This window comes from Brassica rapa, chromosome A02 (assembly GCF_000309985.2).
Source record: "Brassica rapa cultivar Chiifu-401-42 chromosome A02, CAAS_Brap_v3.01, whole genome shotgun sequence".
NCBI classification, from domain to species: domain Eukaryota; kingdom Viridiplantae; phylum Streptophyta; class Magnoliopsida; order Brassicales; family Brassicaceae; genus Brassica; species Brassica rapa.
This window is the reverse complement of record NC_024796.2, coordinates 12,039,747-12,055,793: the sequence shown is the minus strand read 5'-3', so window position 1 is coordinate 12,055,793 and position 16,047 is coordinate 12,039,747. Positions and strand designations below refer to the sequence as shown.

At 38.5% G+C, this 16,047-nt stretch overlaps 6 protein-coding genes across 6 annotated transcripts; 2 read left to right on the top strand and 4 right to left on the bottom strand.

Moving 5' to 3' along the window:
* Positions 1-466: 466 nt before the first annotated feature.
* LOC103852751 lies at positions 467-2,254 on the bottom strand. Its single transcript, XM_009129647.3, has 2 exons — positions 1,001-2,254; positions 467-888 (listed from the first exon to the last, which is right to left on the bottom strand). Exons 1-2 carry the CDS (start codon positions 2,171-2,173, stop codon positions 673-675), a joined length of 1,389 nt encoding a protein of 462 aa, XP_009127895.1. The 5' UTR covers positions 2,174-2,254; the 3' UTR covers positions 467-672.
* Positions 2,255-2,836: 582 nt separating this feature from the next.
* LOC103852750 (proteinase inhibitor PSI-1.2) lies at positions 2,837-3,528 on the bottom strand. Its single transcript, XM_009129646.3, has 2 exons — positions 3,397-3,528; positions 2,837-3,313 (listed from the first exon to the last, which is right to left on the bottom strand). Exons 1-2 carry the CDS (start codon positions 3,437-3,439, stop codon positions 3,111-3,113), a joined length of 246 nt encoding a protein of 81 aa, XP_009127894.1. The 5' UTR covers positions 3,440-3,528; the 3' UTR covers positions 2,837-3,110.
* Positions 3,529-3,601: 73 nt separating this feature from the next.
* Positions 3,602-5,761, bottom strand: LOC103852749 (transcription factor IIIA). Its single transcript, XM_009129645.3, has 6 exons — positions 5,504-5,761; positions 5,255-5,398; positions 4,544-4,892; positions 4,211-4,449; positions 3,993-4,136; positions 3,602-3,911 (listed from the first exon to the last, which is right to left on the bottom strand). Exons 1-6 carry the CDS (start codon positions 5,678-5,680, stop codon positions 3,771-3,773), a joined length of 1,194 nt encoding a protein of 397 aa, XP_009127893.1. The 5' UTR covers positions 5,681-5,761; the 3' UTR covers positions 3,602-3,770.
* A 76-nt stretch (positions 5,762-5,837) lies between these two features.
* Positions 5,838-8,183, top strand: LOC103852747. The gene is made up of 4 exons (XM_009129644.3): positions 5,838-6,601; positions 6,665-7,492; positions 7,574-7,641; positions 7,722-8,183. The coding sequence occupies exons 1-4, from the start codon at positions 6,011-6,013 to the stop codon at positions 7,930-7,932; spliced, it is 1,698 nt and encodes a 565-aa protein (XP_009127892.1). The 5' UTR covers positions 5,838-6,010; the 3' UTR covers positions 7,933-8,183.
* A 506-nt stretch (positions 8,184-8,689) lies between these two features.
* LOC103852746 lies at positions 8,690-9,666 on the top strand. Its single transcript, XM_009129643.3, has 2 exons — positions 8,690-8,908; positions 9,204-9,666. The coding sequence occupies exons 1-2, from the start codon at positions 8,836-8,838 to the stop codon at positions 9,419-9,421; spliced, it is 291 nt and encodes a 96-aa protein (XP_009127891.1). The 5' UTR covers positions 8,690-8,835; the 3' UTR covers positions 9,422-9,666.
* Positions 9,667-9,710: 44 nt separating this feature from the next.
* LOC103852745 (transcription factor TCP22) lies at positions 9,711-11,431 on the bottom strand. Its single transcript, XM_009129642.3, has one exon. The coding sequence runs from the start codon at positions 11,105-11,107 to the stop codon at positions 9,983-9,985; it is 1,125 nt and encodes a 374-aa protein (XP_009127890.1). The 5' UTR covers positions 11,108-11,431; the 3' UTR covers positions 9,711-9,982.
* Positions 11,432-16,047: the final 4,616 nt, after the last annotated feature.

Genomic DNA, 16,047 nt, shown 5'->3' with positions numbered 1-16,047 from the left:
TATGATCTGTCTTCTACTCGGCTCAAGCTTCCTTTGTTTACAACTCCGGTGAAACAAAGTTCTTCTGATCAAATAACCACGGTGGAGATGGAAGGCGTTTCCAAGGAGCACAATTTGGTCGGGAAAGAGGGTCCAAATTTGATAGAACCAGAGAATTGTTTCAGAGGTGATCTCGGCGGAGCATCCTTTCGGTGGCAGATGACGGTGGCTGAAGCTTCCGCTTTGCAAGAGAAACACGTGTTTCAACACGTGTTGGGCAGACACAAGGATAAGGGATGCGTGAGATGATCGGATTCATTATCTTAGATCATCATCTTACTGGGCTTAGTTGTATTTGCAATATATGTGGGCCTTATTTTATTTATTTATCTTCCTTGTACACTTGTGCCTTTGGGCTTTTAATGAAATCTGGTTGACAAAAAAAAAAAAAAGGTTTAGCCTACGTTACCATAAAATTTTGTATATGTACAGGCAAAAAAAACAACCGTCTAATTCAAAAGTGAAGGCATGACCTAATAACAAGACATATCTACATATGACATTAAACAACACAACATTAAACTACGACACCGTAAGAAGTACGTCAGAAAACAACAACCACAACGACAAAAGAAGTTAGGTTTAGGACCAGGAGATGCACACACTTGAAACAAATTATCAAAGCCATATGCATCAACAAGCAGCGCCTAGTCTCTGGCCGAGATAAACAAAGTGCCAGGTTAGAGACATGAGCATCATTATGTTTAACCAAGAGGAGTATGTGTTGAGCTTGCTCAGCCTCTCGCTAAGCTTCTCCAGTTTCCTCCTTACTTCTTGCTCACTCGTTCTCTCTCCTCCTCCTCCTCCTCTTCCTTCTTCTTTTTCCGCCTTCATCCTCTCAAACATCGCCTATCCACAACAAATATATATATAACCCAAAACAACATAATGATCTGATCACTAGACTAACATCACTTTACTATATTACTAAGACAAACTGGCTAAGGAAGTGTAGATATACCTTGGTGGCACGTGGCTCCACAAATGACTTATTGGCCTCAATCATAAAGAAGGCGGACAAAAGGTTCACGCCTTGCCACATCTCCGTAGCGTCAGTGAGCAGCTTCCGACGCCTGCTAAGCACGTGACCAAGCAAACCCACCAAGATTCCAACAGATGTTGCCTTGAAGTAGACAGGATACAGCTTGCTCTGAACAACCCCGAACTGCTGCCTCCCCAACACTGAGGCCAACACGTAGCTCGACACAAACGTCACCCACACGCTAGTCCCAAACGCAGCCGCAATTGCAGTCAGCCCCACCACGCTTGCTACCTTAGTAGGACTCAGCGCCTTCGCCGTTGCTGACCCCAATCCACGCGCCGCCAACTTAACTCTCTCCCACGCGTTATGGGACTTGTGAGCCGCCTTCTCCTTGAGTTCGTGAGCCTTGTCTCTCACTTCATCTTTCACCCTCTCCTTCGACTCATGGGCTTTATGGGCCATGGTCTCCTTCACGTTGTGAGCCTTTTTGGTAACTTTATCTCTAACATCATGAGCTTTATGGGCCATACCCTCCTTCACATCATGTGCCGTCTCTCCTACCTTCTCCTTAGCATAGCCGGCTTTATCAGTAACCGTTTCCTCTATGTCACGTGCCCCACGTGCAACCGTCTCCTTCACGTCGTAAGCTTTACCCGCCGCAGCATCTCCGGCATCAGAGATCTTCTCTCCGACATCATCTACCCTATCAGATGCTCGGTCTTTAGCCCGGCCAACAACACTCGCGATCTTCTGCCTGCACTTACCGAACGCGTCGCATATGACTTCCCCAGCCGTCGCGTGGTGATCACGCGCCTCCTCCGTCACAACCGGCTGCGAGATGCCTTGACCAACGTTTGGAAAATACGACGCCGTTTCTTTCGCTTTCTCTTTAGCGTGTCTAAACAACGTAGTTTCCTTCTCTACTTCTTGTTTTTGTTCTCCCTCATCTGCCGACGGCGGCGAGATGGAGACTCTCGTATTGGTTTTCCCGTCGCGGTCGTACTCAACCACCACAACGCGGTGGCCATCTTTGACGATGACGTCGTCCTCCGACACCACAGTCTGTTGAGTGGTCACGGCTGGGCTCGGAGACCATACTTCCGCCGCAAATAAAGTGCTGAAGACAAGACACAAAGCCAACAGATTCGTCATTGTACTTGCAAGTTGCTTACTACATCATCAAATCTGAACTGCCACTACGGGTAATAAACTTATAAACACTTTGGGAGGATGTGAAACCGCAACAAACATTTTATTTTTCTTTTAACTTTTGAATGACACGTATCGCCACGTCTTTGCACGTGTCGCTTCTTCGTGAAAGTAAACTTCTCGACCGCTCGACGAGGCGCACTTTGTCTTGCGGTTTTGCCACATCGCCCGAAACAATCGTATTAGTTAGAAGGAACCACGTAATGGGGACTTGTTTGGGAATGTACCCAATATCAGTGAAAACATAACATTAATTTTTATAAATGTATACCTGTTTTTAAAATTTTAAAATATGCATTAGAAAGAAAATATCTATGTTTTCATAAATTACTAAAAATTTGAATAAATATTTTTTTAGAGGTTAAAAGTAAATTAAAATAAGAGGAAATAGTGATGAAAGTTAAAATGACAAATATCTTATAAATATACAACCATTATTTTGTTATGGTCATTTTCTTAATTTATGGCTTTGATTTCGTTATTGGTCCTAATTTCTATTAAAATAAATTAACTTAATAAATAAATACAAATTCAAAAAGTATTAAAAAAACCATTACTACTGTGGTTCTAGTTACTGCAGGAGCTGTGCACTTTTTTATCTTACCATTAGCATAATTAGGGTTTCGTTTTTATAATCACAAAGTTGGGACCTGGTCACAACGTAGAACTCTTTAAGGTTTTTAACATACTCGATATAACAGCCAAACTTACAATAGATACTCACTCACAAGCTCTTTTTATATCCATTACATGTAAGCGTTTGATGCTAAAGTTTGAGAAAGAAGCAAGAAGAAGAAAAAAGGAGATTACAGAACAGATGAAATAGAACACTGGGATGAGTGGATGGGATTTCATCAGGCCTTCACACTTGTTTCTAAAATCATTTGGTACAATGGATAGAAGTAGAACCAGAGAGATGGAGAGTACAGTCTTTGGGAGCAAGACAACAGTTGCATCTCGGAGGCAGCTTCTCGTCCCCAGAGGAAGGACATGTCATGTACTCTACTTCCAAGCAATAGAGAGGACAAGCGATCGCTGTCTTTGTTATAGTAACTCCAGGGATTACATCTGCTAGAATCGCTCCTAAATGGAATTTTTGAAACAAGAAGTAATATCAAATTCTGATTGTTATATACTTATATGTATGTAGTTAACAAGAACTATACCTGTGATCATGAGAGACATCAGCCAAATCTTGTATGTAGCCATGCTTTCCAATGTGATTGTAATTATATTCTCAAAGCATATATATATAGAAGCTTAGAAAAAAAAATGAATTATTTAGCTGCACCATTGACTTTTGCATGGTTGATTAGTCAAGTTTAGTTTACTTTGACCGAATACTTGAAATTCTTTGAACTTTGAAATGAATATGAGGACGAAAAAGAGTTGAGAGATTTGACTTAAAGTGTCGATCTTTATCCTATAACCTTATCTTTTACACTTACTATTACTACTATTGATCTATATGTTCTCCTACAGACAAATAAAACACAAACTTTACACAGAGTTAAAACCATATCTGCCTAAACCGTGTAAACTAGCAAGTCTCGTGTTCTTGTGAATCAAACTGAGGAGGCATGACCCTCTTCCTTATCAGCATTTCAGCTGTAACATGCTTTCTCTTGACTCCACCTCTTGGTCTTGATGTGAAATCTTCATCAGCTTCAACAAAATCACCCTGAAACCATCAATCAACTTCCATGTGAGATTCTAGCCTCTTTCGAGTTTGTAACAAAAACAAGTTGGGGACTGAACTTACGCAGGTGTATATGTGGCTCCCGGATTTCTCGTGGTTGTTTCTGACATGTTTGTAAGCAAATCTCTTGGCACAGCCTGAAAAGCCACATACAAAGGGTCTGATATCCTCGTGCACTGCTTTCAAGTGCTTCCGAAGATTAGAAGCCTGTAAATAATGAGGATGGTTAATAATCTAGGACTTGAAAACAGTGCTTGATTTGCGTTTAAGTGTTTCTTTACCTTTGAGAATGTTGAAGAGCACCCCTCAACTTCACACTTGAACTCTCCCGGTGATGATGAGTCTTCTTCATGAGTCCGTAGATGTCTCTTGATGTTCTTTTTCAAATGCTTAGAGCCGCATATCTCGCAGTTGATGTGCTGATGGTAGGATCGTATGTGTGCCTTGAGACATTCCTCGTTTGTGAAGTACTTCATACATCCAGGCTCCGAACAAAAAGCCTCAATAGAGTCCAATTTCACTGCAAATGTAAAATCCATAAGTACCCTTTAGAGACTTGAAAACTGGCAGTAAGCAGAAGTAGTGCCTCTATGAGAGTAGAATCGGACACTTACCATGAGAATCCTGATGCTTCTGTAACTGTGACGGATACTTAAAGGCCTTTCCACACCCTTTTTCTTTGCAGACAAGCTTCTTTTGGCCAGTTGAAGATTCCGAGTGATGAGAATCTCCATTACCAGTATCTTCCTTTTTACTATTACCAGTATCGTCCTTGTTACCATCGTCCTTACTATGAAACTTCTTAACATGCCTACTGATGTTGCCATGTACTGAGAACTCACTCTTGCAATTCTCCACTGGGCACTTAAATAGCTTCCCTTTATGAGTAAGAAGATGCCTATTGAGATGATCCTTCCTCCTATAACTAGAAGTACAATCATCCACATAGCACTCAAAAGGTCTCTGCACAACGAGTAAACCAATACAATCAGAAACAAAATCCAATAAAAGAAACCAAACTCCAGAAGCAATGAGCAGCAAAAAAAACAAGCTACTGAACAACAAATTTCAAACCTTTAGCGTGACCGAGGCAAACTAGCAGGAGCTTCTCAGGAGGTCTCCCAGCCTGATACTAGTCCATAACATGTAGCCTCGCATTTTGGAGTTCACTCTTTTGGGATCCAATGCCTCACGCAATAACATGAGTAAGACCTTTTGTTATTAAACAAAAAGAACATTCATTTCCTGCAAAGGTGTAAACTTTTAGAAAAACAATCAGAACTAAGCAAGCCCACGAGCTTCTCTGTCTCCACGAGGATGCATACCTCGAGCGAGTGGCTCTGCATATGCTGCTTCAAGTGAGCAGGTTTCTTGAACTCAGCACCACACTCCTGGCAAGTGTGTTTACCAGAGACCTCTTCTTCATCAACCTCGCAAGCTTCTTCATCTCTTTCCATTTCAACTTCCATCTAAAAATAAACAAGGAGAAGTGCCCAAAACAAACGAAACGCGTCAACTCATGAACTCTACACACTAAAGGCTTAGAGAGAGAAAGGGAGGAGGGAGATGGAAACCTTATGATGAGAATTGATGTGTGAAGTGATGAGATACTTTTTCGATCTGCTGATTCCGCAATACTGGCAGAGGTAGTGACGTATGTCCTTGGGTTTCGATGGCTTGGCGTCGACGTTAGCTGCTTCTTCCGCCATCTCGCTTTGATTTTCTACACGATGATCAGGGTTCGTCTGCATCACACGCCGCAAACTCTAGAAGATGAAATAGCGAGCTAAACAATGGCTATTTATATCGTTTACTTAATTAAACCGAACCGAACCGAATTAACTCCGGTTAGCTCAGTTAACATTTTGCAAAACCGAATTAACAAAACAAAACCGAACCCTAGACGATTCTATCTCTCTCTCTCCCTCCTCTCCTCTGTCAAAACCCACACGAAAGCTCTCTCTCTCTCTCTTCTCTGAAACTAGGGTTTCTCGATTCACCATCTCCGCTTTCTTACGTTACCATAGTTTCAACTACAAGTGAAAGCAGCTACGGATGTGAAATGCTCGGGTAACGAAACGATGCAGAAGATTCTGTACAAGACTACAACCTGCTCAACACCTCTTCTCTCTGCTCCGGTTACCTCCTTCGCCGGTAGTCTTATCTCTACACAACCCATCGCCATACCTAGTCTCCTCTCTCCAAGGTGTAAGACCTCCTTCAAAAACCCATCTCTCTGTTCCACCCCCAGACCTTTCTCTACCTCCACTATGCCGACCACGGCATGCTCTGTTTCTACAAACGGTGCCGTTCTCTCCGGGATTCTACAGAAAACCCGTGTCCTCAGAGCGGCGTCGCTACCGTTCTCAGCCTCTTTCCGGTGCTCAGTTAACGGGAGAATCCATAGTACTAGTCGAAGAAACCAGTTGTTCCACTCCGAATCAAACGGAGGTCTTAGCTCTGTTAACGCAGTGGTTGAAGACGACTCTGACGGAGGAGAAGATGATAAGCCAATGAGGATGAGCCGTCGAAATAGACGGAGCTCTAACGGAAGCTGTGACGGCAATCCAGATTTACTGAAGATTCCTGGCGTGGGTCTGAGGAACCAGAGGAAGCTTGTTGATAACGGTATCGGAGATGTCGCAGAGCTCAAGAAGCTCTACAAAGATAAGGTCTTTGAAAACTTCTACTTCGTTCTAATAAAAAAAGTTGCTGACTTTACTTTTTAATTTCAGTTCTGGAAGGCAAGCGACAAGATGGTTGATTATCTCCGTAGCTCTGTTGGGATTATTCACAGGAACCACGCGGAGAGCATCACAACGTTCATCAAAGAGAGCGTAGACTCAGAGCTCAAGGACCCTAATGCGAACCCCAAGAAGCGTTTGACGTTTTGTGTCGAAGGGAACATTAGTGTAGGCAAATCAACTTTTCTTCAAAGAATAGCTAACGAGACTATCGAGCTGCGTGACCTCGTTGAGATAGTTCCCGAGCCGGTTGACAAGTGGCAAGACGTTGGACCAGACCACTTCAATATACTAGACGCTTTCTACTCAGAGCCTCAGAGGTACGCTTACACTTTCCAGAACTACGTGTTCGTCACGCGCCTGATGCAGGAGAAAGAGTCTGCTTCTGGGGTTAAGCCTCTCAGGTTGATGGAGAGGAGCGTCTTCAGTGACAGAATGGTGTTTGTGAGGGCGGTTCATGAGGCGAAGTGGATGAACGAGATGGAGATAAGCATATATGATTCTTGGTTTGATCCGGTTGTCTCTGCTTTACCTGGGCTTGTTCCTGATGGGTTCATATACTTGAGGGCGAGTCCGGACACTTGCCACAAGAGGATGATGCTGAGGAAACGAGCGGAAGAAGGTGGAGTCTCGCTGAAGTACCTCCAGGATTTGCACGAGAAGCATGAGAGCTGGCTCTTACCGTTTGAGAGTGGGAACCATGGGGTACTGTCTGTTAGTAAACCGTCTTTACAGATGGATAACAACTCTCTGCATCCGGATATAAAAGACCGTGTGTTTTACTTGGAAGGAAACCATATGCATTCTAGCATCCAGAAGGTAACGTTATTGCATTTTTTTTTTGTATTAAAGGTCTGAAGATAGATTTTGATTAAGACTGGTTCCTTTGGTTTTTAACAGGTCCCTGCTTTGGTTTTGGACTGTGAACCAAACATTGACTTCAGCCGAGATATTGAAGCAAAGAGACAGTAAGTTCTCACTACTATTAATGTCACCATAATAGATTCCTTAATCTTACAGATGGATTCTTGATTGGTATTGGTGAAAGGTATGCACGCCAGGTTGCTGAGTTCTTTGAGTTTGTGAAGAAAAAGCAAGAAACATCGCAAGAGAAGGGCAACAGTCAGTCTCCGTTGCTGATACCTCCTCAAAAGGGAGGTCTCTGGATGGGACCAGAAGGCAAGCATGTCCCGGGATTAGAACTCGAGTCTCTTGATTTCAGAAAGGCCATGTCGCTCTTAACCAGACCGTCTGCATAGATAGACTGTCCACAGACGCTGTTTTTTTCTTTGCTCTGAAGGAGCATGTCCGAATGTCAATAGGTATGTATGGTCGGCTTTTGTTTCCCTCTTAGATGTAGAAACAATGTTTTGTTTGTTTGGTTAGTTATAACCCTTTTGTGTAGAGAAGCTTAATGTCTGGACACTTATATTAGATATGTTGTTTCTTGAAATTTTTGATGGTCTGAAACTCTTCAGTTTTCATTTACTGTCACTATTGATCGGTACAATTTATGTATTATCCTTATCATGGCTAAGCAAATATACATCAAGAACTACAAAAACCTAAAACGCCTAAGGAATGCGATTGTGACGTTTTCTTTGCTATCCTAGTGGAGGTCCCAGGGTGGATCAGACTCAGTCACGATGTAACCAGCGTTTGAGTAAAGCTTTCTAGCAGCTGCGTCGTCTTCGTAAGCTCTTAGAGCCACAAGTAACATATAACATCACATGCCTTTAACAATGTATTTAACATCTTCTTTTTCCTGTTGATGTAAGAAAACACATTAGTGATTAGTTACTCGTTTTGTAATAAAGAAGAGAGAGATGTACTCGTTGAGCCTGAGACTTAAAATTCATAAATGGCGGAGAACTGAGTTTTCAGTCTGAGGTGTGATGTCAACTACTCCGACGACACTAGAGCTTTGCATATCTAATAAGACTAGTCAAGAAAGGCGTTATGAGAATAAATGGGCCGTGTTACAAAAAAAAAAAAAAAAGAGAATAAATGGGCCTGGCCGGGCCCAAAATAAAATGTCGATCGCACGTGTGACGACGCTCTATTCCAGTCTAAGCATTTCCTTATATCGTGAACATTGAAAAAATCACTCCAACAAGTTCGCCGTCGTTGAGCTTTTATCCGCTTCTCCATCAACTCTGATCATGGCGTTGAACACCGGCATCAGATCTGTCTCAAGGCTCATAGCTTCATCCGAATCGTCAGTCTCCAGATCTGGTTAGTACCCCATCTCCTTGGATTGGTTTCAGTTGTCTTTCTTTTTCCCCTTTTCTAGGGTTTCGATTGTTGCCCAGAAATCGAATACGCTGTTGGGATTTTGATGTTTCTGATTAGCCGCAGAGTGCTTCAACATGATTAATTTTCGATTGCTTTGAGTGTTTTACCTTATCAAACGTCGAATTTTGGAAATTGAATTTCGCTTGTAACCTCAAATGATTATATCTTAATAAATAGAACATAATGCAAAGCTACTTGAACTATACGCATTGCTTTGACTTTCTTTGTTCAACAGTGAGCAGAAGCTTCCACTCAACTGGAGCTAAGAAGATGAGCGGAGGACATGGCCATGACGAGCCTTACTACCTCCACGCCAAGCACATGTACAATTTGGACCGCATGAAGTTCCAAGGTCTCAAGATGTCTCTCGCTGTCTTCACCGCTTTCAGCATCGGTGTTGGTGTTCCCATCTTTGCTGTTGTCTTCCAGCAGAGGAAGACCGCTTCTGGTTGAATTTACTCGAGTCTCTCTGCTTCAATAAATTTGTATGAGTTATCAAACTTTTCTCTTTCTGCAAGAGAGAATGTTTCTTGCTTCTTATGGATCTTAGCTACAAGTATTTGTCATTTCTTTTCTGTTTCTTCATCCTTTGCTGGCTGTTTGACGCTGGAATAATTATAATCCGACAATTATGTATTTTTTTAATTTGGATTCGGGTGCTTCTGTCTGAATGTTGTTCAGTTCGAGCTACCCTTGTGTGATCTGTATGAAACCATTAAAAGATCACCCAAAACCCCAAAAAAATCCAACATATTCACATATCTATCAATCAAAAGCACAATCACAAGAAGAAAAAAACTAAAATCAAGAAAGCACAAAAAAAATCACACATGATATGACAAATCTGTTCAAGAGCTTAAACCCACATATGTTTCACCATATTCCTCATTCAAATCTCTCAGGCATGGCAGCATTAAACTGCCAAAACATGTTTTACAATTGGAATCATTGATCGCCAGCAGCATCCTCCTACCCGCCAGTGTGGTCACCAAAATGTTCAAGAGGTGCGTTTGTTCACTTCTTGTCATCACCACCATTTTCACTAGCTTGACTTTGATTTGGCTCTTGATGCTGCTGGTGATGCTGATGCTGGTGTTGGTCTAGCGTCATCGCCAAACCGTCGCCGCCGCCGCCTCTACTTCCACGCATTGCGGCCGCCATGTTTCCCTCAGCCACTCCTAATCCTAGCTGCTGACCTCCCAACATCATTGACCCCATCGGTGCAGTCACAACCCGCCCTGTCCCAACCGGATAACTCCCCGGATTAAATGCCCACATCTGATGACCCGGCTGCTGCTGCATCTGTTCCCGCCCACCCGAGCCACTCATAGGAAGCATCCAGAACGCGCTTCCTCCGTTCGTAGTCCCAGGAGCCACCGCCCACATAGGTTGAGGCACCACATTCGCCGTCCCACGGCCCATACCAGGACCCGGACCCATCTCTTGCTCCTGAAACTGACCCGGTTTCTGAGAACTCCCACTTGGTTCCGACTCCTTGAAGTAATCCTCTCTATAAGGCTTCCCCAAAGTCGGCGGATTCCTCTCCGCCGACATTATCGGCTGGTAGCCCTGATGGTGAAACCCAAAAACGGCGGCGTTCTGAGCGGCTGTTGCTGCGTTTAACAACTTCGCGGCGGAGGAGGATGATCCGTTAGTACCGTTACTATCTTCATACAGAGACATCCCGGTGCTGTGAAAAGGAGAAGACTTCGACGACTGAGCGAAGATGGTCGAACCGCCGCCGCCGCGTAAAGTAGCGTTTAAAGTCGAGAAATTCGCCGGAATCGTTCCGGTCCCCGTGGACGCGATGATAGCAGGCTCGGCTTGCTGGAGCAGCCACTCGATCGTCTCTCCGTCTGACTTATGACCCAACTCCCTCGTCAACTGGAAAACTCTAGCGGCGCACAACGCCGGCATGCGGATTCTCCGGCCGCGGCCGTCGACTTTCGTGTGGCGGTCTTTAGACGGCTTCTTCGCGGCGGGTTTAACCACGGCGAGAGCAGTGCCCGAGCTAGTGCTCGTGGAGCTAGAGGTTGCACCTCCGGCGAAATGAACCGATCTTCCCGGTGATGGGTTTTCCGTAGAATTGAGTTGCAGCCCTGCCTCCGCCGTCGGACGGTCGTGAGAGTTCTGATCCATGTCGTGCTCTTCGATTTTGTAAAAAGATTGGATTTTTAAGCGGAACACATGTGAATTACGATGAGGGCAATTCGAATTCTCCACGAATCTGGGGGGAATTTGAAGCGGAGGAGGAAGGAGAAGAGCGGAGTGTTCGAGTGAGAGGAGATCTAAAGGTTGGAGCTTTACGAGTATAATGGCCTTTGGGAGTAAAGAGAGAATGATTGAAGGGATAAAAACAAGTGGATATGCATCAATCTATTAATCTCTCAGTCAAGCTTTATTGACTTATTTGTTTCTTAACACTGTTTTCTTGTTTCCCCTCTTCTTCCTCTTGATTCCCTTTTTTGATATGTCACTACTCTCAATTGAAAAAAAAAATTCATTTTAGATTTGGTTGATTATGGTAAACATTTTTCTTAGATTTTAATCTACACTACTAAAACTAAAATATCTTTAAGAAATAGTTCTTTTTCATTTTAATAATTACAACTTGTGCCATTAAATTAAATAATTAATAATTAATTAACCATAAATAGTTTATTTTGTTTCACTATTCTCTATCCAAATATAAAACTTATTAAACATACTAAACTCACGATTAATCTCTAGTCGGAATATTCTCTAACCAAATCTTTTTTATTCATTGAGAACATATGTAAGGGAAAATAGCATGAGAACCATGAAAGTGGTATTTACTCATATTTTATACCTTGAATTTTTTCTATTAGCATCTTTAAATTTCAAAATGATATTTATATCAGAAAAAGACCTCTAACCTAACTTATTTGTTCATTAAATAAAAAAATTGACTAGTTGTGCAGGTAAAAACGATGGTGTGTCTGTCTTTATTTTTTCAAAAAGATATTTAATTAATAAATAAATAAAAATTAAATAAAATTTTGGAAAATTAAATAAAAATCATAAAACTAATTATTTATTTGGTTAGATTCTTCCCTATCCAAACTTAGTTAGTTAACCACAAATAATTTATTTTGTTAGATTATTCACTAACCAAACGTACAAAACTTCCGATTATACTGTAATCAAATTTTACAATAAAACTTAACAAATTTATTTGAATGTTATACATTCATGTATGTTATTATTTCGTTTCACATACAAAATATCAACTATATATGTTTTTATTAAAACATATAAAGTTATTTTTAATATATGTTAAATAATGTGATGATTAGTATAATCACACTTTATATAATAATGTGATGATTAGTATAATTTACACATATATATAAATTATAAGATACAACAAATAAATTTCAATTTAATATTCTCTCAAAAATAAACATGGAAGTGGAATTTATTTGGCATATAAAAACTTAGATACTTATCTATCTATCTTATTAAAACAAAAATACATTTAATTTTGAAAATATAGATTTATTCATATGCATAAACATAATAATTGGTATTTTAGTTTATAACTAAATATATCAAAAATGCTTACTATAGTTTAAAAATAGTAATTCATAAATATGCTATATAATATATTATTTTAATTGGCTTTGTATCCAACCGCAATATGAGAAATCAACAAATTACACACAATTAAAAATCTTCTATCTATTACAAATATTATATATTACAAATCTAACAAACATCATATGAATGCATGTTTGTGAAACTATTACATTTTTGTGTTGTAGAGAATTTATATATTTATTTTATTAAAATAAACATCCGTGCTGGTGCACGTATCAAACTCTAATTTATTTTATTAAATAATTTTAAAGAAACCAGTAGATCTTAATATAAATAGTTGATTTTTTGTGTCCTACTCTATTTAAACTTGTCTTTTTTTTACCAAGTTAGTTAAATTGAAAATATTATAGATGAAATCTATAGTATAAGATCTGAATGCACTTCAAACAAGACTAATATTATCGGTTGTGATTTGGATACAGATGAATTATGAGTTTAGGCCCATAACTTCTTAGTAATTTAAAAAAATTGCATTCAGACAATGATTCATCTTTATGATAAAATAGTGTCAATAATCATAACTTCATTAGTAACTTTTGGTACATTGTACAATGTATCTCCCTTGTGTACCATTTCGGGAGACAGTAATGAGAAGGAGGAATGTTAACTCTTTAATTTTCAGTGTTTGATTAAGGGGGCGACTGGTTTTCCCGCTACCACCCGCAAACGTAGCTTTTGTGGTTGATAGCAGTTGTCGGTGGGTTGCAACAATCACTCAAATCGCTTTAAAACGTTTCAAACCGCTCCGAATCTCATAAATTCAAAAGCTGGCTCCAGCTAGCGTTTGCGGTTGCGGGTGGTTGCGGGAGGGCAAAATTTTTTTCTTTAAAAAAAAAAATATATATCTACAAAAGTAAAATATTTAATAAAAATTTTAAAATTGAAATTATGAAAATATTAAAATATATCTATTATATTTTAATTAATATTATAAAATTTTATAATAAAAACAATTTCAATAAATTTTCAAAAATTAAAATTATAACTTTCTAAATATAAATTTTATATTTATTATAATTCTATGATTTTTGATATTTTTATAATTATATTAAATGTAAATATTGTTAATTTATTATTTGACAGTTACCGCATTTGGTAGTTAACCAGTCATAAGTCACCCGCAAACACACCAATTTTTAACCGCAGTACCAGTCGTACAAATTTCTTAAAACTGTTAGAAACCGCAACCGCCCGCATCCACAAACTCCTGCAACCACAACCGCAACCACTGCGTTTGAACCAGTCAGGCTCTAAGACTACTGCGTCACGTGATGTAAACGCGGAGGGTGCATACACACTTGTAAGATTATGTACAATGGGGGTGTTGAATAAAAGATTCAACAGTTGAATCCCTATAATGAGGGTGTTAAAATTGATGTAGATTAATTGGTGTTGAAAAGATTCAACATGTTGAATAAGAAGAAAGTGGGGACCACCGACGATACATGTCACTTTCTAAAGATTTTTGATATTTTGATATTCTCTTAGTTATTTAAAACTAATTAATTTCATTATAAATTAAATAATTTATTTTTATTTCGTATACTAAAATTTATCTTTTTAAATTATCTATAAATAGAGACTAAGTTTATTTAATTTGGATATAGAAAAAATAATTATTAATTAATAAAATAGAATGTTGAATTTTATTCAACAAGACCATTGTAGTGGATAAAAATTGAATGTGTGTTGAATGATGATGGGTAAGAAAGAGAATATGACATTGAGTATTAAAAGATGATGTGGAGGGTGTTGAATCTTGAAACCATTGTATATAGTCTAAGAGCATCTCCAATTATGCATCAAAATGAGAGAAAATATCAAAAAATGAGGAAAACTCATCTCCAATGGTACATCATTTTGAAGGAAAAAATGAATATATGAACAGTATTCCATCAAATTTAAGGGAACACTATTCACAACCTCATTTTGATGTCAAGCTTTTTTTATTTACATAATGATCATTTATTTTATGACAATCTTTATTTTATGCATAAACAAAACATTAACACTAAACATAACTTTTATAACTTTATACCCAATATGTATACTGATTAAACTTCTTAAAATAGAATTACCAATAATTAATTATTAAAATATAATTTATAATTTATAATTTTATAAATTATACTATATAATTAAAAAAATAAAATAGAAAACAATACCATTGAGATACATAACTAATACAAAGTTAAAAAAAAATACAACAAACTTAATACAACATTTAACAACTCTAAACATAAGACAAACTTAATACAATATTGATGAAAATAACTTAATAATCAGGTAGGTTATTTTCAGATCCACCAAAATCATTAAAATATTGACTGAATGTGGTAGATGCATGAGGAGTTCCTTGATCTTGGTGTTGTGTAGCCCTTTTTCTGTAAAATCCGTGTTTGTTCAGCTTGAACATATGCACGAATATTTAGATCTTGAATGGAAGCTAAATCTCGAAATAAAATTTTGTTCTCCTCCTTTAGTTCTTTTAAGGCATAATTCTGACTTTGAATCTTCAAGTGGTATTCTCTTTGTGCAGTTGTCTTTTCTAGTTGCTCCAAAAGTCGTTTGTTTCCTTCTTTTAAAGTATTGATGACGATAGATGTTTGATCATCACATTTTCTTTTTAACTTAGACTTTTTCACTCCAATTGGTCTCTGAGATGAAGTCCCATCAGTAACATCTTCACTGTCATCTAAATTTAGAGAAAATGAAGACAAACCTGGAGATGCTTGTGCAGCAGAATCAGGAGTAGGATTTTCTGATTCAGAAGATGTATATCCAAAACCACATGGATTTCTTACTTGTCTAGCATGAGTGTCTTGATCTTGAAATTTCTCAAAAATTTTAATAATATTCCAAACATGATCAAACTTCCAGCCTGATTTGTATTTTGGATCTTCCATTAGCATCACTTTGGCTAGATTAAACTGTAAAATATTTTAAGATAATGATTATTTATTCAAATAAACACATGAAAAAATTACAAGTAATATATTGTCATGTACAATATCATCATTTGAAGCACCACTTGGACACCTACTTTCGCATTGTCGGATGCATGCATGTAATTTTTTTTGTTGCTTTTACGATAAATTAGATAGATGCAAAGCCTTGGTGAGATTAATAATCCATGTATATTAATTGAAAAATCATTTAAAAAGTTGGAACTTATATTTTGTACTAATTACAAAAGAGACTTATAATGTGTCACTTAGTTAGGATGTCAATTTGGCTTACGTGACAGCATAAGAATCAATTAAATCATTTGTAGGTACAAAATCCAATTGATAAGGGACATTATATTATTCCAAAATATAAAAACGTGTATTATTTCCTTTAATACAAGCTACGATGTTACCTAATATGATTAACATATATATATAACAATTAATGATTATGAATAATAAAGATTTATAACAATTTTTATACATTTCTTCATTTTTGTTTAATTTTAT